General features: G+C 36.1%; 1 protein-coding gene across 3 annotated transcripts in view; it reads right to left on the bottom strand.

Moving 5' to 3' along the window:
* Positions 1-27,175, bottom strand: part of KIFAP3 (kinesin associated protein 3) — a 267,451-nt gene that overhangs the window by 184,874 nt on the left and 55,402 nt on the right. For all 3 annotated transcript variants that reach the window (XM_049881269.1, XM_049881271.1, XM_049881270.1), the window contains exon 9: positions 16,584-16,762. In XM_049881269.1, coding sequence (XP_049737226.1) covers positions 16,584-16,762 — 179 coding nt within the window. The remainder of the gene's footprint in view (positions 1-16,583; positions 16,763-27,175) is intronic.

Below are 27,175 nucleotides of genomic sequence, written 5' to 3'. Positions count from 1 at the left end.
AATAAATGATGCTGATACAACTGAGCATACATACTCAAAAGCATGAATCTTGATCCATACCTTTCACCATACACAAAATTAACTCTAACGGATGGATCACAGGCCAAAAAAATGCAAAGTAACAACTACCACCAAAAATACCTATAAAACTTCTTGAAGATAATATATAAAATTTTTGTGACTTTGGGTTGGGCAAAGATTTCTTAGCTATGACACCAAAAACTAATCCATTAAATTTTTTGCATGTATTATTGGACTTCATCAAAATTAGAAATTTCTATTCCTCATAAGAGAACGAAAGACAAGCCACAGACAAGGACAGAATACTCGCAAAATACATAAATGACAAAGGACTTGCATCCAGAATATAAAAAGAACTCTCAAAACTTAGTAGTAAGAAAACACAATCAAGCCAAGTGACATATACTGTCTCTGTTGTTCCTCTTAAAATCATACTCTAATATGATTTATTCCTATTTGTTATCCTACATTAATTTTATATAAGAAATACAACTCAATCTAAACCATTCATTGAAAGATTTTTTTTTAAAGTAAACTAAATTTGCTTTAAAATACATAACTCCAAAAATCAAGGTCAGTATTAGTTCACATCTTCAGTAAAACAAACACTTGATTTAAATAAACAATACAACCTCACAAACAGATTAGCTATTCTCTTTAAAAACAAACAAACCAACCAGAAATGCCACAGGCTTCATCAGCTATTAATTATATTAGTACTGTATTTTTCTCTTCAAAAAGAAACATACTGGTTTTTATAACAAAACTTAATAAAACAACCTAGAGAGCTTGTTATTAATTTGCCTTTCCATTGCACCGAATGGAACATGAGATGTGCCATGTAGTCAAATCAGATGGTTAAACACTATACTCATTAATTTAACACAATGGTCTAATCACGTCTTTCCGGTTGATAAAAGCCCAATTACAATAGCTAAATTGAGTAACTGCCTCAATATGCAATTCCTTCTCAGTTCTATTTCTATAAAATGGAATTTATATTTAAGAGGTATTTTTATTAACTGTTCTATGTAGAATGACAGCTTACCAACAATCTGTCACCAAGTTGATTTCCGTTTTCAGTATTTCTGGAAGCCAAAATTTAAAAATCATTTATTGTCAACCATATTTTGTTTAAAAAAACATAAAGACTTTTAAAAATTATTGCCCTGAAGACAGGGAGAAAGAGTATGAGGCCTGTTACCTGGAATTCTGTTCCCTTAGGCAAGTCACCTAAGCTCTCTGGTCCTCTGCTACTTCATTTGCAAAATAAGGAGGCCACATTTACTATGTAAGGTCCAGTCAAGACCTAAAGATCCTGATTCCATAAGATGTCCATAAATAAAATGTATTTCTTCCATAAAAAAAGATTAGATGCATATTATTTATAGTAAAAATCTGGCTAATCAAATCATTCCTCCTCAATAAAAAATGAAGTCTGATGAGACAATTTCTATCCTATTTCCAACTCTATCTTAGCTGGAAGTAATTTTAATAATAATCTTGAGAGATCATTTTTGACAGCATAAAGACATAAGAAATGCATTACTTAAATACAAATTTAATCCATACATAGCAGACACATACTGATGGCAAATCAATTTGAATCGTGAAAACCTACTAAAGGCAAACTTAATCTAAACTACATAAATGAAGACGATATTTCAACTTCACTGAAGCGGAAGAAACAATTCAGCCATAGCCTAACTACTCAAGGAATATATATATATATCACCATGTCATCATATCCTTCTTAGATATAAGATCAATGAAAACAGAAAACATGTTTTTGATTAGTTCCTGTAAGTAAAGTCAAACTCAAAGCAATATCAGGTACATAGTGAACATCAATAATTATGTACTAATGATGAAAATGACAGATGATACTAAATATCTGCAGGTAAAACAAAATCTCATATATTTCAACTATCAGAGTTCAAGTCACTTATTAAATTCTGATAAATCAGTTTCAGATTTTCAAAGAGCAAGTTATGTCATTCAACATACCACAAGCTACTTCCTAGTTGATTTTAAAAGAGAAAAAAATATCAGGCAGAAGTATTATATATTTAGACTAACAGAAAAAGAAACCACTTCTACTGATATTACACAGCCACATAATAATTCATATTAGCATACAGTTCTAAAAGCGGTCCTCAATGGAACTGTCAATGATCTAGCAATTCAATTTCTAGGCATCTACCCAAAGAAAATAATCAGAAATACAAACAAAGACATACGTACAAACATGTCCACTGAAGTGTAATACCTAAAACTGCTGACAAACATATGAAAAGGTATGGCTAATATACCATCTATTCAACATAACATTGTCCTTGCAAAGACTTCTTAATGACATGGAAAAAAGCAGATAAGAATTTATATTTTATCTTTCTGTATTATATATTTTTTCAAAAGAGGAAATACTACATATTTAACTTGCATTTCCCAAAGCCTACCATGTAAACATAATAAAGGATGGCAAAGAACTGTCAGGAGCCTACTCCAATAATTCAAACAGGAAATGAAGAAGGCCTAAAACTCCATTAAATGGAGAAAAGACAGTCCTTTTAACAAATGGTGCTGGCAAAACTGGATGTCCATATGCAAAAAAATGAACCAGGACCCATATCTCAGGCCATACACAAAAATTAATTCAAAAGCGATCAAAGACCTAAATATAAAACCAAAAAGTATAAAGATCGTAGAAGAAAAAATAGGATCAATGCTATAGGCCCTAATACATGGCATTAATAGGATACAGACCATAACTAACAACACACAAACTCCAGAATATAAGCTAGATAACTGGGATCTTCTAAAAATTAGACACATACGCTCATCAAAGGACTTCACCAAAAGAGTAAAAAGAGAACCTACAGACTGGGAAAAAATTTTTGGCTATCACAAATCTGACAAAGTTCTAATCTCTAAAATCTACAGGAAAATCCAATATCTCTACAACAAAAAGACAAATAATCCAATCAAAAAATGGGAAAAGGAAATGAATGGGCACTTCAAAGAAAACATTCACACAGCTAACAGACACATGAGGAAATGCTCACTAACACAAGACATTAAAAAAAAAAAAAAAAAACACAAGACATTAGGGAAATGCAAATCAAAAACACAATGAGAGAAAGGCGGAGCCAACATGATGCTATAGACAGAAGCACCACACCATCCCTCCGCAGCAAAGACTCCAAAAACTAAGTAAAACAGAGAAAAATGTCAATCCTGGAACCCTAAGTATGAAATGAAGAAACAAAAGAACTCAACCAAGCACCAAATGGAATAAGAAACTGACAGAGAACAGAGAGCGAGGAGAGTTACTGAGCAGAGGTCCCTTATCAGCACATGCATCACGGATTCGCCGTGTTGCACTCCTGTCGGAGATCAGAGGACAGGAGTATGGGAAAGCAGCTTAATGGAGCTTCCAGTAGGAGAGAGAGCAACTGCTGGAGCTGACCTGCTGCACCATAGCTGAGTGACTGTCCCTGCCCACTGCATGAGGAAGTGAAAAGTATCGTGCCCACGGAAGAGCAAACAACAAAAAATGCACAGCCCGCTGGCTCAGACATAACCAAATAAAACAAAAAACAAACAAATCAATAAATGAAGAAAATAAATACTGGATGTCCTGAACACAGCAGACAATACCAAAACATATAAAAAAACAGAACAGGATGGTTCCGATAGGTGTCCAAAATAAAACACCAGGTGACTTTCCAGAAAAAAAGGCACTGGAACTACCTGATAAGGAATTGAAATTTCTAATATTCAGAGCTATCCAAGAACTGAAGCAAAAAGTAAACAAAAATGAGGGAAAAAATAGACAAATTCATGGAAAAGGAAGACTAAAAAATGGAAAATACAGACAAAATGGAAGAATTCAAGAAAATAACACAGGAAAAAAAGTCAAAATAAACTCACAACTAGAAATCACACAAAAACAGCAATTAGAAATCCAAAAGATAAACAACAAAATTTCAGAATGGACAGTGTCACAGAAGGTCTGAGGAGCAGGTTTGAAGCAATGGAAGACAGGATACGTGAAATTGAAGACAAATACCTGGATACCACTTTGAGCAAAAAAAAAGAACAAAGAAAAATGAAGAAACCCTGAGAATGATGTGGGATTCAATCAAAAGCGAAAATATGAGAGTGACCGGAGTTCCAGAACAGATGGAGAAAACTAAAAACACAGAGAGGATCAGCGAAGAATTACTAACAGAAAATTTTCCTAAATCATGAAAGATGAAAAGCTGACCATCCAAAAAGCTCAACAAAGCCTATATAGGTTCCCAGTACCCATTAGACACCCCCCGAAAAATCACTAAGGCATATCATAATCACACTAGCTAAAATGAAAGAGAGAGAAAGAATCCTGAGAGCAGCTTGAGAAAAGCGAAAAGTAACAGACGGAGGGGAAACAATAAGACTAAAATCTGATTACTTGGCAGAAATCATGCAGGCAAGAAGGCAATGGTATGACATATAAAAAACCTTGAAAGACAAAAATTGTTAACCAACAATAATATATCTTACAAAACTCCTGTTCAAATATTATGGTGAAATAAGGACACTTTCAGATAAACAGAAATTAAGGGAATATATAAAAACCAAACCAAACTTACAAGAACTATTAAAGGCAGTTTTTCAGTTTGAGAACAAACAACATCAGACCACTGTCTGAATCTAGGATGGAAGATCGCACCAGCTAGATACCAACCTAGGAAATGAACTCTCAAGGACGAGTCAAAACTAAAAGATTTACAACAGAGAACTACAGAGGTTAATCTGTGAATGACAGCAAAATCATAACAATAAAAAAGGGAATAAACAGTGTAGGCATAGAACTAATGAAGAGGAAGGCAAGGCAATATCAAATAATAAAAGACTAGTTCAAACTTAGGAAGATAACGGAAAATTCCAAGGTAACCACAAGGAAAGTTAACAAACCTATTCAACAAAATAAAGAAAAACAAAGTCTCAGTAAAAACAAAATCTACAAAAACAAAAGAAATGAAAAAAAAAATCCATGAACACAAGAAAGAGGAACAAAGAAAATGCCAGCAAAACAAAACAAACAAAAAAACCCTACAAAACAACAGCAATAAGCTCACATCAATAACTACACTGAACGTAAATGGCCTAAATGCACCCATAAAGAGACAGAGAGTGACAGAATGGATTAAAAAAATAGGATACATCAATATACTGTTTAGAAAAAAGAAAAATATATATCAACTAAACAGCTACCAAAAAAGCAGGAGTGGCAACACTAATCTCAGACAAAATAGACTTTAAAACAAAACTCACCATGAAAGTCAGAGAAGGGAATTATATAATGATTAAAGGGATGATTTATCATGAAGACATAACCACAATAAATACCTACACACCCAATTACAGGGCTCCAAAATTCATAAAACAAACTAACGGCAACGAAAAGAGAAATTGATAGTTAAACAGTAATACTAGGAGACTTCAACCCACCACTCTCGGCAAAGGACAGAACATCAAGAAAGAAACTCAACAGAGATATAAAAGATCTAAAGGCCAGTCAGCCAACTAGAATTCATAGACATATACAGAACACTCCATCCAACAGCTGCAAAGTACACATTCTTTTCCAATGCACATGGAACATTCTCCAGAAGACCACATCTTAGGCCACAGAGCAACTCTCAACAAAATCCAAAACAGCAAAATAATACAAAGTATCTTCTCTAACCACAATGCCATCAAAGTAGAAATTAACAACAGGAAAAGCAAGAAAAAAAAAATTGCATGGAAACTGAATAACATCCTGCTTAAAAATCACTGAGTAACAGAAGAAATCAAAGATAGAATTAAAAAATTCCTACAGCAAAGTCCAACACCCATTTATGATAAAAACTCAAAGCAAAATAGGAATAGAAGGTGAATTCCTCAACATAATAATGGCACTTATACAAAGCCACCCCTACGTGTCTGTCACTCTGTCCTACTGTAGGGGCTTGCATGTTGCTGTGATGCTGGAAGCTATGCCACCGGTATTCAGATACCAGCAGGGTCACCCATGGTGGACAAGTTTCAGCTGAGCTTCTAGGCTAAGAAAGACTAGGAAGAAGGACCCAGCAATCTACTTCTGAAAAGAATTTAAAAAAACAGTGAAAATCTTATAAACAGCAGCGGAACACTGTCTGACATACTGCTGAAAGATGATCCCCCTGGTTGGAAGGGACTCAAAAGACGACTAGGGAAGAGCTGCCTTCTCAAGGTAGAGTCAACCTTAATGATGTGAATGGAGTCAAGCCTTCAGGACCTTCATTTAATGATGTGGCATGACTCAAAATGAGAGTAAAAGGCTGCGAACATCCAATAATAATTAGAACATGGAATGTAGAAGTATGAATCCAGAAAAACTGGAAATCATTGAAAATGAAATGGAACACATTAAGATCGATATTCTAGGCATTAGTGAACTGAAATGGACTGGTATAGGCCATTCTGAATCACATAATCGTATGGTCTACAATGCCAGGAATGACAACTTGAAGAGGAATGGCACTGCATTCATAGTCAAAAAGAACATTTCAAGATCTATCCTGAAGTACAATGCTGTCAGTGAAGAGAAAATTTCCATTAGCCTACAAGGAAGATCAGTTAATATGACTATTATTCAAATTTACACGCCAACCATTAAGGACAAAGATGAAGAAATTAAAGATTTTTACTAGCTTCTGCAGTCTGGAATTGAATGAACATGAAATCAGGATGCATTGATAATTACTGGTGATTGGAAGGCAAAAGTTGGAAACTAAGAAGAAGGATCGGCAGTTGGAAAATATGGCCTTGGGGATAGAAACGATGCCAGAGTGCATGATAGAATTTTGCAAGACCAACAAATTCTTCACTGCAAATACCTTTCTTCACCGAAATAAACAACTACTATATACACGGACCTCGCTGGGTGGAATACACAGGAATCAAATTGACGACATCTGTAGAAAGAGACAATGGAAAAGCTCCATAACATCAGTCAGAACGAGGCCAGGGGCTAAATGTGGAACAGACCACCAACTGCTGCTATGCAAGTTCAAGTTGAAAGTGAAGAAAATTAGAACAAATCCACAAGAGCCAAAGTATGACCTTGAGTATATCCCACTTGAATTTAGACACCATCTCAAGAATAGATTTGACAGGTTGAACACTAATGATTGAAGACCAGGTGAGTTGTGCAAGGACATAATATGTGAAGAAATCAAGAAGTCATTAAAAAGACAGGAAAGAAGGAAAAGGCCAAAATGGATGTCAGAAGAGACTCTGAAAAATGCTCTTGAATGTAGAGGAGCTAAAGCAACAGGAAGAAATGAAGTAAGACAGCTGAACAGAAGATTTCAAAGGGCAGCTCAAGAAGACAATGTAAAGTCTTATAATGACATGATCAAAGAGCTGGAAACAGAAAACCAAAAGGGAAGAACATGCTTGGCATTTCTCAAGCTGAAAGAACTGAAGAAAAAAATTCAAGTCTTGAAACGCAATAGTGAAGGATTCTATGGGCGAAAATATTACACAACACAGGAAGCATTGAAAGAAGACGGAAGGAATACATGAAGGCCTGATACCAAAAACAACTGGTCAATGTTCCACCATTTCAAGAGGTAGCACATGATCAGAAGCCAATGGTACTGAAGGAAGAAGTCCAAGCTGCACTGAAGGCATAGGCAAAAAACAAGGTTCCAAGAATTGACAGAAGTGCTCATTTGTCTATGCCAAGAAATTCTGAAGATAGCTACATGGCCAACCGACTGCAAGAGATCCATATTTATGACTATTTCCAAGAAAGGTGCTCCAACCAAAATGCGGAAATTATAGAACAATATCATTAATATAACATACAAGCAAAATTTGGCTAAAGATCATTCAAAAGCGTCTGCAGCAGTATACTGACAGGGAACTGCCAGAAACTCAGTCTGGATTCAGAAAAGGACATAGAACCAGGGATATCATTGCTAATGTCAGGTGGATCCCGGCCAAAAGCAGAAAATACCAGAAGGATGTTTACTGATATTTTATTGACTTTGCAAAGGCATTCAACTGTGTGGATCATAACAAATTATGGATAACTGTGAAGAATGGGAATTCCAGAACACTGAATTGTGCTCATGAGGAACCTTACATAGACCAAGAGGCAGTTGTTCAGACAGAACAAGGGGATACTGATTGGTTTAAAGTCAGGAAAGGTGGGGGTCAGGGTTGTATCCTCTCACCATATCTATTCAATCTGTATGTTGAGGAAATAATTTGAGAAGTTGCACTATATGAAGAAAAATGGGGTATTAGGATTGGAGGAAGACTCATTAACAACCAGCATTACACAGATGACATAACCTCGCTGCTGAAAGTGAAGAGGACTTGAAGCACTTAGTGAAAATCAAAGATCACAGCCTTTAGTATGGATTATACCTCAACATAAAGAAAACAAAAATCCTCACAACTGGACCAATAGCAAAATCATGATAAACAGAGAAAAGACTGAAATGGTTAAGGATTTCATTTTACTTGTATCCACAATCAACATCCAGGGAAGCAGCAGCCGAGAAATCAAAAGATGCATTGCATTGGGCAAATCTGCCAGAAAGGACCTCTTTAAAGTGTTGCAAAGCAAAGATGTCGCCTTCAAGACTAAGGTTTGCCTGCCCAAGCCATGGTATTTTCAATCACATCATATGTATGCAAAAGCTGAACAAAGAATAAGAAACACCGAAGAACTGACACCTTCGAACTGTGGTGTTTGCAAAGAATATTCAATATACAACGGACTGTGAAAAGAACGAACAAATCTGTCTCATAAGAAGTACAATCAAAATGCTCCTTAGAAGCAAGGATGGCGAGGCTGCGTCTTACATACATCGGACACACTTGCTACGGTCAGCAGAAAAGTGGAAGATCCTCAATGAGACGGATTGACATAGCGGCTACAATAATGGGCTCAAGCATAACAATGATTGTGAGCATGGTGCAGGACTGGGCAGTGTTTCGTTTGATGGCACCTAACAACAACAGCATACAAAGCCGACAGCCAACGTCATCCTAAGTGGAGAGAGTCTGAAAACATTCCCCTTGAGAACGGGAAGCAGTCAAGGATGCCCTTTACTACCATTCTTATTCAACACTGTACTGGAGGTCCTATGCAGAGCAATAAGACAAGAGAAAGAACTAAAGGTCATCCCAATTGGTAAGGAAGAAGTAAAAGTATCTCTATTTGCAGATGCATGATCTTATACACAGAAAACCCCAAAGAATCCACAAGAACACTACTGGAACTACTAGAAAGATTTCAGCAAAGAATCAGGATACAAGATAAACATACAAAATCTGTTGGATTCCTCTACACCAACAAAGTGAACTTCGAAGAGGAAATTACCAAATGAATACCATTTACAATAGCCCCTAAGAAGATAAAATACGCAGGAATAAATCTAACCAGAGTCATAAAGGACCTATACAAAGAAAACTACAAGACGCTATTGCAAGAAACTGAAAGAGACCTACATAAGTGGAAAAATATGCCTCGTTCATGGACTGGAAGACTAAACATAGTGAAAATGTCGATTTTGACCAAAGTGATCTACAGATACAATGCAATCTCAATCCAAATTCTAACAACATTTTTTAATGAGGTGGAGAAACAAAGCACCAACTTCATTTGGAAAGGGGAAAGACCCTGGATAAGTAAAGCATTATTGAAGAAGAAGAAAAGGGGGAGGCCTCACACTACTTGATTTTAGAATCTATTTTACTGCCACAGTAGTCAAAACAGCCTGGTACTGGTACAACAACACATACATAGACCAATGGAACAGAATTGAGAATCCAGATGTAAATTCATCCTCCTATGAGCAGCTGATATTTGACAAAAGCCCAAATCCATTAAATGGACAAAAGATAGTTTCTTTAGCAAATGGTGCTGGCATAACTGGGTATCCACCTGCAAAAAAAAAAAAAAAAGAAACAAGACCCATACCTTACACCATGTATACAACCTAACTCAAAATGAATCAAAGACCTAAATATAAACCTAAAATAAAAAAGGTCATGGAAATAAAAATAGGGGCAATGCTAAGAGCCCTAATACATGGCATAAACAGAATAAAAAACGTAACTAAAACTGCACGAATACCAGGAAAGAAACGAAACAATAACATGGAGCTCCTAAAAATCAAATACTTATGCTGATCAAAAGGCTTCACTCAAAGAGTAAAAAGAGAATCTACAGACTGGGAAAAAAATTTTTGGCTATTACATATCCAATCACGGTCTAATCTATAAAATCTAGAAGATACTGGAAAACCTCAACAACAAAAACACAATCCAGCTAAAAAGTGGGCACAGGATATGAACAGGCACTTTACCAAATAAGACATTCAGGCAGCTAACAGACACACGAGGAAATGCTCACAATCATTAGCCATTAGAGAAATGCAAATAAAAACTACAATGAGATGCCATCTCATCCCAACAAGGGTAGCATTAATCCAGAAAATACAAAATAATAAATGTGGAGAGGTTGTGGAGAGACTGGAACACTTATACACTGGTGGGAATGTAAATGGTAAAACCACTTTGGAAAACCTTTTGGCGCTTTCTAAAAAAATGAGAAATACAAGTATCACAGGATCCTGCAATTCTACTTGTTGAAACATATCCTAGAGAAAAAAAAGCTGTCACATGAACAGATACATGCACGCCCATGTTCACGGCAGCACTGTTCACAATAGCAAAAAAATGGAAACAACCTGGGTGCCCAGGATAAACGAATGGATAAACAAATTACGGTATATACACACAAGGGAATACAGTGCAATAATAAAGAACAATGATGAATCCGCAAAGCATCTTACCACATGGATGAATCTGGAAGGCATTACGCTGAGTGAAATCAGCCGTGAAAGGACAAATATTATATGAGAACACTATTATAAGAACTCAAGAGAAGGTTTAAACACAGAAGAAAACATTCTTTGATGGTTACGAACGTGGGGAGGGCGGGAGAGGAGAATTCACTAACTATACAGCAGACAAGAATTTTTTCAGGTGAAGGTAAGGACAACATACAATATAGGGGAAGTCAGCGTAACAGGACTAAACCAAAACCTAAGAAGTTTCCTGAACACAACCACACCCTTCGAGGAGCAGAGTGGCAGGGGTGGGGGTCTGGGGACCACAGTTCTGGGGAACATCTACGTCAACTGGCATAACAAAGTTAATTTAGAAAATGTTCTGCATCCCGCTTTGGTGAGTGGTGTCTGGGGTCTTAAAAGCTTGCAAGCAGCCATCTAAGATGCATCAATTGGTCTCAACCCATCGGGACCAAAGGAGAATGAAGAACACCAAATACACAAGGAAAATATTATCCAAAAGACAAAACGGCCACATAAACCAGAGACTCCATCAGCCTAAGACCAGAACTAGATGGTGCCTGGCTGTCACCAATGACCATCCTGACAGGGAACACAACAGAGAGTCTCTGGCAAAGCAGGAGAAAAGTGGGGTGCAGAACTCAAACGCATGTAAAAGGACCTGAGTTAATGGTCTGATGAAGATCAGAGGAACCCCTAAAGCCATGGCCCCTGGACTCTCTGTTAACCCAGAACTAAAACCATTCCTGAAGCCAAGTCTCCCAACAAAGATTAGGCTGGATTATAAAATATAAAATAATACTCGTGAGGAGTGTGCTTCTTAGTTCAAGTAGATACATGAGCCTAAATTGGCAGCTCCTGTCTGGAGGTAGGTTGAGAAGGCAGAAAGCAATAAGAGCTGGTTGAATGGACATGGGAAACCTGGGGTGGAAAGGAGGAGTGTGCTGTCTCATTATAGGGATTGTGACTAGGGTCATGTAACAATGTGTGTGTAACTTTTTGTACGAGAAATTAACTTCAGCTGTAAACTTTCACCTAAAGCGCACACACGCACGCACACACACACACACACAAATCCTAGAATCATACAAGAATGAAAACACATCATACCAAAACCTTGGGACACAGCAAAGGCTGTGCTCAGAGGTCAATTTATAGCAATAGACACACACATCAAAAGAGAAAGGGACAAAAATAACACTTTAGCTACACAACTCGAACAAACAGAGAACAGAAGTCTGCAGCTACCAGAAGAAAGAAAATAATAAAGATCAGAGCAGAAATAAATGAAATACAGAATAGAAAAACAATAGAAAGAATCAACAAAGCCAAAAGTTGGTGTTTGAAAGGATCAACAAAATCAACAAACGGCTGGCGAAATTCACAAAAGAAAAAAGGAGAGGATACAAACAACCTAAATAAGAAATGAAATGGGGGACATTACAACAGACTCGACTGAAATAAAAAAAAATCATAACAGAGTACTATGAAAAACTATACTCCAACAAATTTGAAAACCTAGAGAAAAAGGACAAATTTTTAGGAACACACTACCTACCCAAACTAACACAAAATGATGTTGGAAATCTGAACAGACCCAAAACAAGAAGAGATTGAAAAGGCAATTGAAAAAAAAAAAAAACTCCCAACAAAAATAAGCCCTGGCACGCAGGGCTTCACTGAAGAATTCTACCAAACATTCACAGAAAAGCTTGCATCAGTACTACCCAAACTACTTCAGAACATATAAAAGGAAACAAAATTCATTCTATGAAGCCAGCATAACCCTGATACCAAAACAAGGCAAAGACACCACAAAAAAAGAAAATTGCAGACCAGTATCTCTCATGAATATAGATGTAAACGTTCTCAACAAAATTCTAAACAATAGAATTCAGCATCACATAAAAATAATACACCATGACCACGGAGGATTCATACCAGGTATGCAAGGATGGTTCCATATCAGGAAATCAATCAACGTAATCCACCACATAAACAAAAGAATCACAGGATCATCTCAATCGACACAGAAAAGACATTCAACAAACTCCAACAACCATCCTAATAAAAACTCTCAATAAAATAGCTATAGAAGGGAAATCCTCAACATAATAAAAAGGCATCTATACAAAATCTGGAAACCCTGGTGGCATAGTGGTTAAGAGCTATGGCTGCTAACTAAAAGGTTGGCAGTTCGAATCCACGAGGTGCTCCTTGGAAACTCTAGCGGACAGTTCTACTCTGTCCTATAGGGTGGCTATAAGTCGAAATTGACTCCATGCCAATGGGTTTTTTTTTGGTTTATACAAAATCAACAGCCAACATCATTCTTAATGGAGAGAGGCTGAAAACATTCTCCTTGAGAACTGGAACAAGACAAGAAGGTCCTTTATCACCACTGCTATTTAACATTGTGCTGAAGTCCTAGCTAGAGCAATAATGCAAGAAAAAGAAATAATGGGCATCCAAACTGGTGATGAAGAAGTAAAACAGTCACTACTTGTGGATGATATGATACTATACATAATTAACCTAAAAGACTCTACAAGGAAACTACTGAAACTAATAGAAAGACTCAGGAGAGCTGTAGGATACAAGATAAACATACAAAAATCAGTTGGATTACTGTACACCAATAAAGAGAATGACATAAAGGAAATCAGGAAAACAATACCAAAAAAATAAAATACTTAGGAATAAACCTAACCAGGGATGTAAAAGACTCATACAAAGAAAATGACAAAACACTACTGCAAGAAATCAACAGAGATTCACATAAATGGAAAAACATACCATGCTCATGGATAGGTAAACTCAATGCTATGAAAATGACAATTCTACCCAAAGCAATCTACAAATACAATACAATTCTGATCTGAATACCAACAACATTCTTTAAAGAGATGAAAAAACTAATCATTAACTTTATTCTTACAGATAAGTAAAGCACTACTGAAGAAGAAGGAAGTAGGAGGACTTGAACTATCCGACCTCAGAACCTACTATACAGCTACGGTACTCAAAAGAGCCTGGTACTGGTAAAACAACAGACACATTGACCAATGAAACAGAATTGAGAACCCAGATGTAATTCTATTCACCTACAGTCACCTGATCTTCAACAAAGGCCCAAAGTCCATCAAATGGGGAAAAGGCAGTCTTTTTAACAAATGGTGCCAGCAAAACTGGATGTCCATCTGCAAAAACAATGAAACAGGACCCATAGCTCACACCCTACACAAAAACTAATTCAAAATGGATCAAAGACCTAAATATAAAACCAAAAAGTATAAAGACCATAGAAGAAAAAACAGGATCAATGCTAGAGGCCTTAATACATGGCATTAACAGGATACAAACCATAACTAACAACACACAAACTCCAGAAGTTAAACTGGATAACTGGGATCTTCTAAAAACAAACATGCCCATGAAAAGACTTCACCAAAAGAGTAAAAAGAGAACCCACGGACTGGGAAAAAATTGTTGGCTATGATAAATCCAACAAAGGTCTAAGCTCTAAAATATGCAAGAAAATCCAACACTTCTACAACAAAAACACAAATAATCCAATTAAAAAATGGACAAAGGAAATGAACAGAAACTTCAAAAAAGAAGACATTCAAGTGGCCAACAGACACACGAGGAAATGCTGTCGATCACTAGCCATGAGAGAAATGCAAATCAAAACCACAATGAGATACCTTCTCACCCCAGCATTGCTGACACAAATCAAAAAAACAGAAAATAACAAGCATTTAAGAGGCTGCAGGGAGACTGGAACTCTTATGCACTGCTGGTCGGAATGGAAAATTGTACAACCATTTTGGAAAACAATATGGCTTTTCCTTAGAAAGCTAGAGATAGAAATACTGTACGGTCCAGCAATCCTCCTCCTAGAAGTGTATCCTAGAGAAATAAGAGCCATCACACAAACAGATATATGGACAAACCCATGTCCATTTCAGTATTATTCATAATAGCAAAATGATGGAAACAACCTAGATACCCATTAACAGATAAATGGATAAACAAAACATGGTACATACGCACAATGGAGTACTATGCAACAAAAAAAGAACAATGATCAACTTGCGAAGCAATCTCACAACATGGATGAATTTGGAGGGCATTATGCAGAGTGAAGTAAGTCAATCGCAAAAGGACAAATATTTTATGAAACCACTACTACAAAAACTCATGAAAAGGTTTACAAACAAAAAGAAACAATCTTTGATGGCTGCAAGGGAGGGGAGGACTGGGGATGGAAAAACACTAAATAGACAATAGGTAAGTGGTAACTTCGGGGAAGGTTAAGACGGTACACAATACTGGGGAAGCCAAGATAACTTGTACAAGGCAAGGTCATGGAAGCTCTACAGATACATCCAAACTCCCTGAAGGGCCAAACTGCTGGGCTGAGGGCTGTGGGGAGCATGGTCTTGGGGAACATCTAGCTCAACTGACATAACATAGCTTATAAAGAAAATATTCTACATTCTACATGGGTGAGGAGCAGCAGGGTGTTAAAAGCCTGTGAGCAGCCATCTAAGATACTCCACTGATCTCAAACCTTCTCAGCAAGGGAGAACGAAAACTAAAGACACAAGGGGAAGATTAATCCAAAAGACTAATGGACCACAACTACCATGGCCTCCACTAGACTGAGTCCAGCACAACTAGATGGTGCCCGGCTACCACCACTGACTGCTCTGATAGGAATCACAATAGAAGGTCCTGGACAGAGCTGGAGAAAAATGTAGAACAAAATACTAACTCACAAAAAAAGACCAGACTTACTGGCCTGAAAGAGACTGAAGAAACCCTAAGAGTATGGTCCCCGAACAACCTTTTACCTCAATAATAAAGTCACTCCTGAGGTTCACTCTTTAGGCAAAAATTAGACAGGCCCATAAAATAAAATGAGACTAAAGGGGCGTACCAGCCCAGGGACAAGGATTAGAAAGCAGGATAGGACAGGAAAGCTGGTAACGCGGAACCCAAGGTTGAGAAGGGAGAGTGTTGACATGTCGTGGGGTTGTTAACCAATGTCATAAAACAATATGTGTACTAACTGTTTAATGAGAAGTTAGTTTGTTCTGTAAACCCTCATCTAAAGTCAAATAAAAACAAAGAAATGACGAGGGGCTGAATTAATACAATGGCACTGGTATTAATTATAGAAAAAAGGATACTCTCAAGAGATATTAGAAAAGTAGAATCTACAGGTTGTGGTTGCTGATTGGAACAGTAGGTGATAGAAAGTGATTGGGCCAAACTGTAATTCTACAAGCTAACATCAAAAGTCCAGGAAGCAAAATAGTTTAGAGGAAAATAATAAGGCTAGATGACCCTGAATTACAACCATAAGTTTAAATTACTTTCTATACATTAAGTTTAATATGGCAAGGTCCGTTCTATCCAATGTACTAGGAAAAGGGTTTTATCCACAAAGCTTCAGTTATATGAAATAGTTAACTAACATAGACTACATTTCCTATTGAAGCCACTTAGAGTGAGTAATTGCTATTGCAAAATCCTCACTGAGAATTATTCAGAAAGCAGATAATATGCTTAGTTTATTGGCAAGATATTCTAGCTTGAAAATGTATAGCATGGAGTGGTGCAAGAAGGGGTTGTATAAGTTACCATATCATTTTTATTCTCCATAAATATGCTGAGTTTCTTCAAGAATGACACAACCAGAATAAGCAGCTCGAAATTGTCCCGATCAAGAGCCTTCACCAGCATGTGAACTATGTTTTTGTTCCTCATCTTCAGTTCTGTACGAGTATCTTCAGCGAGATTCAGAAGTAAATAAAGAGCAACTAGAAAAGTAAAACAGTCGAGAGTTAGGTGATTGGAATAGTGAATCAACAATTAGAAAGATGATTTCTATTCACTAGGTAAGAAATATAGTTCAAAAAAGGTACTGTCTTATATTACTTTTAAAATTTTAACTGGTTAGTAATTATTTCATTGTTGTCATTAACTGCTGTTGAGTTAGCCCCCAACTCGTGGCGGTTCTACGCACAACAGAACAAAATGCAGCTCAGGCGTAAACTGTTGCGATCCATAGGGTTTTCACTGGCTGATTTTCAGAAGTAGATTGGCGAGTCTTTCTTCCTAGTCTGCTTAGTCTGGGAGCTCCACCAAAACCTGTTCAGTATTATAGCAACACACAAGCCCCCATTGACAGACGGGAGGTTGCTACGCATGAAGTACACTGGCCAGGACACCGAACCTGGGTCTCCCACATGGAAGGTGAGAATTGTACCACAGAACTACCAATATCCCTATATTTATTTCGAGTGATATAATAAACTGTGTATCACAAAATGTAATATATATAAAACGATATTATGCTGAGAAAGAGACAATCACCAGTATTAAACAGTAATTCCTACCATCTTAGAGTTTAGGGCTTAGCAGCAATCATCAGTAATTAAAGGTAGGTAAGTCAGCAAATAAAGAACAGGTAGGCAGGGAGCAGCAGAAAACAATGTAAGGTGTCATAAAACTGCGACCACTAAGGGCTGCTGTGTTAACAGAGCTACACTCCACAGCACGGAGCTAAATCTGAGGACACTAAAAACTAACAGACAATTCTCCATTTTTCCTTGAGAGACAGGAAACTTCAGAGTTAAATTTGAAAGGTTTTTCCCAGAATTATGCAGGCTACTATGGTTAACATAACCTTTTTGCTCACTATGGTCTTGATTTTACTCATTATTTTAGTATTTTCACTTCATGTATTCTTGTAAGCCATCTCTAAACTTTTACAAAAGACATAGAGAAATACATGCATATATACACACATAAATGTTAAATTTATTTACATAACATATATATGAGATGGAAAGGCAATTCATATTGCTTATTATGGATTTTTATTTTTAATTTTAGTTATATATTATTATTATATATATCTAATGCAACACACTCTTGTATGCCAGGCACTATACTAGTTGATATATAAATAATAAATCATTTTAATTCTAAAACAATCTTATGAGGCAGGAAGTATTATAAAACATTTTACAGATGGAGAATCCTAGATTCAGAAAAGTTAACTTGTCCTAGGACACACAGGTAGTAAGTGGGAGAGTTAAAATTCAAGCCCATCAGAGTTCAAAGTTCACCCATTTATACTACTGCATTATGCTGACTTTTCATGAAAGGCACTACTGAAAGGTCTTAAATTGTGTTCAGAAAAATGTATAGTAGACTTTTGCTAGCAGCCAAGATAGAATGGTATGAACCAGATTATTAAACACTAACCTGAAACAGACCAAAAAAAAGCAAAAAGAAAGGACAAAAGCACATGAAAGAAAGGCTTTGACAAAACTGGCATCAGGCAATGAAGACAGCGAGCCCTGAGAGACAAGGAAGAAATGAGACAGCCTTATAATTGCCCCAGACTGCCACCCTGAGAGAGGTTCCAGGCCATGGGACAGGAAGGGAGAACTCAGGCGGAACTGACAGACTTCCGCAGTTGAGGAGTTGGAGCTCAGAGTCCAGGAAAGCTGATGTGGCTAGAATTGACAGAACAGAGTGCTGGAGAGGAGAGAAATGAACAAAGAGAACTGTGGAGTTCTGCAGAGGTATTCCTTGAGTACTGAACAGAGTACTGACTGGTGCTCATGTGTCAGAAATATAAATGAGGCTGGGATAGAACAAAATGAGAGAATTAGAAGGCAATAATACATGATCCTTACACAGGGCTGGACTGCACATAATGCCTGTTTCCACCAGCCAGACTGGAAATCTCCTAATTCAGAGTATTCTGAAAGGTCCAGCCTCAGTAGTGGGGAATAATTACCCCCAGACTAAGCTGCTTACGTCCAGACTAACAAATCTTAAGAGCAAGAGTCAAAAGCATAAAACTGTTCCCAGTTAATTTAACAGTGTCTGAGAACAAAGCTCAAAAATATTTATAGAAATAATAAAATATCCAATGTCTAACAATATAAATTTCAATGTCTGGTATCTAATCAAAGATTATCAGTCATTCAAATAAGCAGGAATACACGACCCATAAGGAGAAGAAATATCAACCAAGTGAAACTGACCCAGAACTGACAGAGTTCAGAATTAGCACAGAGGACCATTAGAACAGTTATTATAATTGCATTCCAGATATTCAAAAAGGGAAGTACAGACTTGGAGGATAAAAAAAAAAAAAAAAAACAAAAAACCCTCAAACTGAACTTCTAACAATAAAAACTACAATGTCTGAGGCTGCATACTAGATGGAATTAGGAGAAGTTTATATATTGAAGATTAGTGAATTTGAAGACATAACAATATAAACTGTCTAAAATTAAAGACATAGAGGAAAAAAATAGCAAAAATGTAAAGAATACCACTGAGCTGTAGACAAACCTTAAGTGCCCTAGTATACATGTAATTGGAGTCTCTGAAAACAATAACTGAAAAAATATCCAAATTTATGAAAACTATAAACCCACAATTATAATATGCTAACCAAACCCCAAGAACATGAAACATGAAGAAAGCAGTACCAAGACAAATGATAATCAAATTGCTCAAAACAAGCATTAAAGAAAGAATCTTAAAAGCAGTGAAAAGAAAAATGGTATCTTATATACAGAGCAACAAAGAACACCAGATTTCTCACCAAAAACTATGTAAGCAAGAAGACAGTAGAGTTACATCTATATAACAGAAAACGAAAAAAGCTGTTGAGCTAGAATTCTATATCCAATGAAAATTATCTTCAAAAAAGACTTTTTCTGACATACAAAAGAAAAAAATAATTCATCACCAACAACTATGTCCTATAAGAAATACTAAAGGAAGTCCATCAGACAAAGAGAAAATAACACCAGGCAGAAATGTGGAGCTATAACAGGTAAGATTATTTTCTTATTATTCAAATATCTTCAAAATAAAAATGATTATATAAAAATAATAATGATGCCCTGAGGATATAAAACGTATAAGAAATATTCAGGGAGTGGAGAAATAAATGTAAATTATTGTAAAGTTCTCACACTACATGTGAAGTTGTAGAAATAGCACTTGAAGGCACACTGAACTTAAAACAAGTTAAAGACGGATACTATAAACCCTAAAGCACCATTAAGATCATAAAAGAGTTACAGTTGAGCCAACAATGGAGATAAATAAAAAATACCTCAATCTCAAAGAAGACAAAGAAGAAAAAGGTAAAGACAAAAAAAAAAAAGCAAGAATCAAATATATGCTTTTTATAAGAAAAACTTTAAAGACACAAGTTAAAAGTAAAAGGATGGACAAATACACACCATGTTAAAACACCAGTCACAAGAAAAGTAGATTTCAGAGCTAAGAATATTCCAGAGATAATGAAGGTCATATCATAATAAAAACAAGGTCAATTCATCAAGAAGACGTTACAATTTATGTTCCTACATGAATCCCCAATAACAGAGCTTCAAAATACATGGAGCAAAAACTGATAGAACTGCAAGAAGAAATAGACAAATCCGCAGTTACAGTCAGGGATTTCAATGTTCCTCTCTCAATAATTGATAGAACAGGTACAAAGAAAATCAGCAAGGATATAAAGACTTGTATATCACTAACTTTACCTCGTGGGATTTATAGAAAACACCAGCAGAAGCAGAATAAACATTCTTTTCAAGTGTGTACACACAACGTTTTCTAAGAGGGACTATATTCTGGACTATAAAACAAGTCTCAATAAATTTAGGGGGATTCAAGTTATAGAAGTATTTTCTCTGATGAAAATGGCATTGAATTAAGTATCAATAACACAAAGATGCCTGGAAAGTCTCCAAATATTTGTAAATAAAATAACTGCCTTCTAAATAACCTATGGGTCAAAGAAGAAACAGAAAGAGCAATCAGAAAGTATTTTGAACTGAATTAAAATGAAAACAACAGAATCTGTGAGATGCTGCGAAAGCAGTGCTTGAAAAGAAATGCATGGTATTAACCATCTTTATTAGAGAAAAAAAAATCCTGAATCAATGATTTCATCTTTGCCTTAAGAAACTACATGTAAGCTGAATAAATAATAAAAATCAGAGCAAATATCAGTGAAATAGAAAACAAAAATAGAGAAAATCAATGATACCAACGTTGGTTCTATGAGAAAAAAAAGATCAATAAAATTGATACACCTCCAACCAGACTGATTAGGGGGAAGGCACAAATTATCAATTTCAAGACTAAGACCAGTTACATCATTACAGATACAGGTGTTAAAAGGATGATAAGGAAATATTAATGTAGAACAATGAAAAATACACAAGTTCCTTTAGCTTGTGTCTTACAAGCTATTAACACTCATTCAAGGAAAAAAAAAAAAAAACTACTTGAATAGTCCTCTGCCTACAAAAGACACTGAATTTGTAGTTAAGAACTTTCCCATAAAGAGAACTCTAGGGCTCTAATGGCTTTACTGGCACATTCTAGCAAACATTTAAAGAAAAAAATACAAATTTTTCACAAACTCTCCCAGAAAACTGAAGAGGAGGGAACACTTCCCACCTCATTCTATGAGGTTAGCATTGCCCTGATACCAAAACCAGGTAAAGAAAAAAAAAAAATTAGAGCTTACGAGAAAACTATAGACCAATATCCCCATACACAGAGATGCAAAAAATTTTAAAAGATTTTAGGAAATTAAAGCCAATAATACATAATGGATATAAAACGGATAATACAAGCAGATTTTAACCCAGGAATGCAAAGCTGATTTAATATTACAAAAGCAATTGATTATATTAACCATATAAACAATTAACAAACTAAAAAGAAAACCACATGATCCTTTTAATAGATGCAGAAAACACACTGAACCAAATCCAACATTCGCCCTGATAAAAACCCTCAGGAAATTAAGAACAGATGGAAACCTCCTTCACCTCATAAAGGGTATCTATGAAAACCTATGCTCAGCAGCATACTTAATGCTAAATGATAAGGAACTAGACAAGAAGGTTTACTCGCATTGCTTCTACTCAACATTGCACCGCGTGTTCTAGACAGCGCAATTAAAAAAAAAAAAATAGGCAAGAAAAATAAATAAAAGCCACCCAGATGTGAAAACATGAAGCGAATTGTCTTTACTTGCAGACAAGACCGTCATCAATGTAGAAAATATGACAGAATCTATAAAAGTTACTACCAATGTAACAGGATGCAAGGCCAATACAAAATTCAATTGTATTTCTATATACTGGCAATGAACAATCAGAGATTAAAATTTTTTTTTAAAGATAGCATTTACAACAGCCATAAAAAAAAAAATATGAAATGCATGGGAACAAAACTGACAGAAGATGGGAAAGACCTGTACACTGAAAACAATAAAACCTTGCCATGTTGTTGCTGTTGTGTTCTGTTCTGTTGATTCTAACTCATAGCAACCCTATATGACAGAGCAGAACTGTCCCAAAGGGTTTGCCAGACTGTAATTCAAGTCCTAAGGTCCAATAGTGAAGGATTCTATGGGGAAAATATTAAACCATGCAGGAAGCATCAAAAACAGATGGAAGGAATACAAAGAGTCCCTATACCAAAAAGAAGTGGTCAACATGCAACCATTTCAGGAGGTAGCATATGATTAGGAACCAATAGTACTAAAGGAAGAGGTCCGAGCTACACTGAATGCACTGGTGAAAAACAAGGCTCCAGGAATTGACAGAATACCAATCAAGATGTTTCAACAAACTGTTGCAGAGCTGGAAGAGCTCTTTATGCCAAGAAATTTGGAATACAGCTCCCTGGGCAATCAACTTGAAGAGATGCATATTTATGCCCATTCCAAAGAAAGGTGATCCAACTGAATACAGAAATTATTGAACAGTATCATTAATATCACATGCAAGTAAAATTTTGCTGAAGATCATTCATCAACTGGGAACTGCCAGAAATTCAAGCCGTATTCAGAAGATGACATGGAACCAGGGATATCACTGCTGATGTCAGATGGATCGTGGCTGAAAGCAGAGAATACCAGAAAGATGTTTACCTGTGTTTTGTTGACTACGCAAAGGCATTCGACTGTGTGGGTCATAGCAAATTATGGATAATATTGCGAAGAATGGGAATTCCAGAACACTTAATCGTGCTCTTGAGGAATCTGCATATAGATCAAGAGGCAGTTGTTCGAACAGAATAAAGGGATTCTGCATGGTTTAAAGTCAGGAAAGGTGTATGTCATATGAAGAAGAATGGGGCATCAGGATTACAGGAGGACTCATTAACAACCTGCATTATGTAGATAACACAACCTTGCTGGCTGAAAGTGAAAAGGACTTGAAGTACCTACTGATGAAGATCAAAGATTACAGCTTTCGCTATGGATTACACCTCAACATAAAGAAAACAAAAATCCTCACAACTGGACCAATAAACAACGTCATGATAAATGGAGAAAAGGTTGAAGTTGTCAAGGATTTCATTTTACTTGGATCCACAATCAACACTCATTGAACCAGCAGCTAAGAAATCAAAAGACGCATTGCATTGGCAAATCTGCTGCAAAAGAGTTCTTTAAAGTGTTAAAAAGCAAACATGTTACCTTGAAGACTAAGGTTTGCCTAACCCAAGCCATGGTGTTTTCAAATTGCCTCATATGCATGCAAAAGCTGGACAATGAATAAGGAAGACCGAAGAACTGATGCCTTTGAATTATGGTGCTGGTGACGAATACTGACTATACTATGGATTGCCAAAAGAAGGAACAAATCTGTCTTAGAAGTGGTACAGCCAGAATGCTCTTTAGAGGCAAGGTGATGAGACTATGTCTCGCATACTTTGGACATGTTGTCAGGAGGGATCAGTCCTTGGAGGACATGATGCTTGGTAAAGTGGAAAGTCGGTGGATAAAAAAGGAAGACTCTCAGAGAGATAGACTGACACAGTACAACAATGGGCTCGAGCTTAATAACGACTGTGAGGATGGCACAGAATCAGGCAGTGCTTTGTTCTGTTACGAATAGGGTCGCTGTGAGTTGGAATTGACTTGATGGCACAAAACAACAACAACAATCTTTACAGAAACAGATTGTCAGGTCTTTTCCCCACAAAGCAGCTGGTGGGTTCAAACCACCAACTTTTCGGATAGCTATTGAAATTTAAAAAGACTGAAATAAATAAACCTTTCTCGTGAGTCAGAAGATTCAATATGGTAAGATGTCAATTCTGCCAAACTGATCTATAGATTCAATGCAATCCCAATCAAACATTCAGCAATATTTTTTTGTAGAAATTAGTTATTTAGAAAGTTCATATGGAAATGTAAGAGAATAGCCAAAAATTTGAAAATATAAGTTGAAAGACTAACATTACCTGATTTCAATATTTTATATAAAGCTACAGTAATCAAGATATTGTGCTATCAGCATCAAGATATATAAGTAGATCAGAACAGAACAGATTAGAGAGTCTAGAAGTAAGCCCACACTCACATGGATAAATGATTTTGACAAATATGTAAGACAATTCACTGGATAAAGGATAGTCCTTTAACAAATAGTACAGGAAAATTTGATATCCAAATGCAAAAAAAAAAAAAAAAAAAGAACTTAGATTCATTCTTAAATCATATACAAATATTAACTCACAATGTAATATAAACCTTAATGAAAACCTAAAATTATAAAAGTAGTAAAAGAAAACTCAAGAAAAGGTCTTTGTAACCTTCAATTAGGGAAGGATTTCTTAAATACCAAAAGCATGAACCATAAAAGACAAAATTAGTAAATTAGATGCTATAAAAATTAAAAACTTCTGTTCCTTGAAAGATACTGTTAGGTGAATGAAAAGATAAGCCAAAATGGGAAAAAATACTTGCAAATCACATATCTGTATCCAACATGAACTCTCAAAACTCAATAAATTTCCAATTAAAAATGGGCAAAAGATTTGAACAGACACTTCAACAAAGACATAGAAATGACAGATAAGCACATGAAAACTTATTCAACATCATTAGTCATTAAAACCAAACCCAAACCTGTTGTCACTGAGTCAGTTCTGACTCATGGGGTCACTATTAGTCATTATGAAAATACAAATCAAAACCACAGAAGGTATCACTACATAACCATTAGAATAAGATTAACCATACCAAGTGTTACCAAGGATATGAAACAATTGAAACTTCATACATTGATGATGGGAATGTAAAAGGGTAAAACCACTGTAGAAAACCGTTAGGCAGTTTCTTATAAAGTTAAAAACATACCTATCCTATGGCCCGGCCATTCCATAACAGGTATTTAACCAAGAGAAAAGAAAGCACATATCCACACAAAGATCGCACATAAATGTTCACAGCAGCTTTATTCCTCATTGTCAAAAATTGGAAGCATCCCCAAATACTATCAACAGATGAACAAGTACAAAGAAATATCACTCAATAATAAAAAGTAATGAACTACTGATACAAGATGGCTGAATCTCTAATTACACCTAGTGAAAGAAGCCAGGCAAAAAACAACATATACTACATAATTCCATTCATATAAAACGTAAACTAAAGTGACAGAAAGCAAATCAGTGGTTCCCTTAGGGTGAGTGGGGAGGAACGAGAAAATGGAGGAATTACAAAGAGGCATGAGGAGGCTTTTGGAGGTGATGGATATGTTCTTTATCTTGATTATGGTGTTGGTTTCATGTGTTTTCACATATGTCAAAACTTATTAAGTTGTACACTTTAAATATGTGCATCTTCCTGTATATCAATTATATCTCAATAAAATCACTAAAAAAAGAAAGCAAAAAATATTTGCATAAAGTATATGACTAGGAACAAAGCTTAAAGTTTCTCTTTGTAATTTGTGGTAAACATATACATAACAAGAAATTTGTCATTTCAACATTCTTCACTATACAGCTTGGCAGTATGTACTGTGTTCATCATATTGAGTGACCATCACCATGATCTGGCTCTGAACTTTTCCATCACCCTGAACAGAAGCTCAGTGTCCCCTCCGCAACCAGTCCCCCTTTCTTCCTCTGTCCTGCGCACCTATGGTAATCACTAATAATCTTAGGTCTGTGTACACTTGCTTATTCTACATACTTAAGTGGAATCATGCAATATTTGCCCTTTTGTGGCTGACTTATTTCATTCAGCAAGGCATTTTCAAGGTTCATCCATGCTGTAACATACATCATGGCTTCATTTCTCTTTATGGTTGGGTAAGATTCCATTGCATGTAAGTACCACTTCATCTGTTAACGGACGTTTAGGTTGTTTCCATCTTTTGGCTACTGTGAATACTGCTGCAGTGAATTCTGGTGTACATGTATGTTTCTGTTCCTGCTTTAAATTCTTCTGGGTATACACCTAGAAGTGGAACTGCTAGATTGTATAATTCCGTTTAAGTTTTTGAGGAACTATCAGACTGTGTTCCACAGTGGCTGTACCATTTTACAATCCCACCAGCAACGGATAAGGGTTCCAATTTTTCCACATCTTCCTTCACCAACACCTACTGTTTTCCGTTTTTTTAATCACAGCCATCTTAGTGGGTGTGAAGTGATATCTTATCGTGGTTTTGATTTTAATTTCCCTAATGACTAATGATGTTGAGCATCTTTGCATGTGCTTATTGGCCTTTTGTATCTCTTCTTTGGTGAAATGTCTATTCAGGTACTTTGCCCATTTTTCGATTGTGTTGTTTGTCCTTCTGTTGTTAAGTTGTAGGGGTTCTTTATATGTTCTGGATAATAAACTTTTATCAGATAAATATGATTTCCAAAATTTTTCCCCCAATCTATAGGTTGTCTCTTCACTTTGTCAATAAACATCTTTCATGAACAAAATTTTAAACTTTGATGAATTCTCATTTATCTTTCATCTACTATTGCTTGTGTTTTCAGTGTCATATCTAAGAATTCATTGCTGTAAACTAGATCCCGAAGCACTACCTGTATGTTTTCTTCTAAGAGTTCTGTGGTTTCGAAATCTTACGTTTAGGTCGTTGATCCATTCTGAGTTAGTTTTTGTATATGGTGTGAGGTATGGGTCCAGGTACATGCTTATGTTTTGGAAATCCAGTTGTCTCAGCACTACTTATTAAACAGACTATTCTTTCCCCATTGGATGGATTTAGTACCCTTATTGAAGATCAACAGACCATAAGTGTGTGGATTTATTGCTGGACTCTCAGTTCTATTCCATTGGTTTATCTCTCTATTACGATACTAATATGAGACTATTTTGATTAGTGCGGCTTTATAATATGCCTTGA

Source organism: Elephas maximus, chromosome 3, assembly GCF_024166365.1.
Source record: "Elephas maximus indicus isolate mEleMax1 chromosome 3, mEleMax1 primary haplotype, whole genome shotgun sequence".
In the NCBI taxonomy this organism is placed as follows: domain Eukaryota; kingdom Metazoa; phylum Chordata; class Mammalia; order Proboscidea; family Elephantidae; genus Elephas; species Elephas maximus.
The sequence above is the reverse complement of the archived record's forward strand: the minus strand, read 5'-3'. Positions and strand labels throughout refer to the sequence as shown.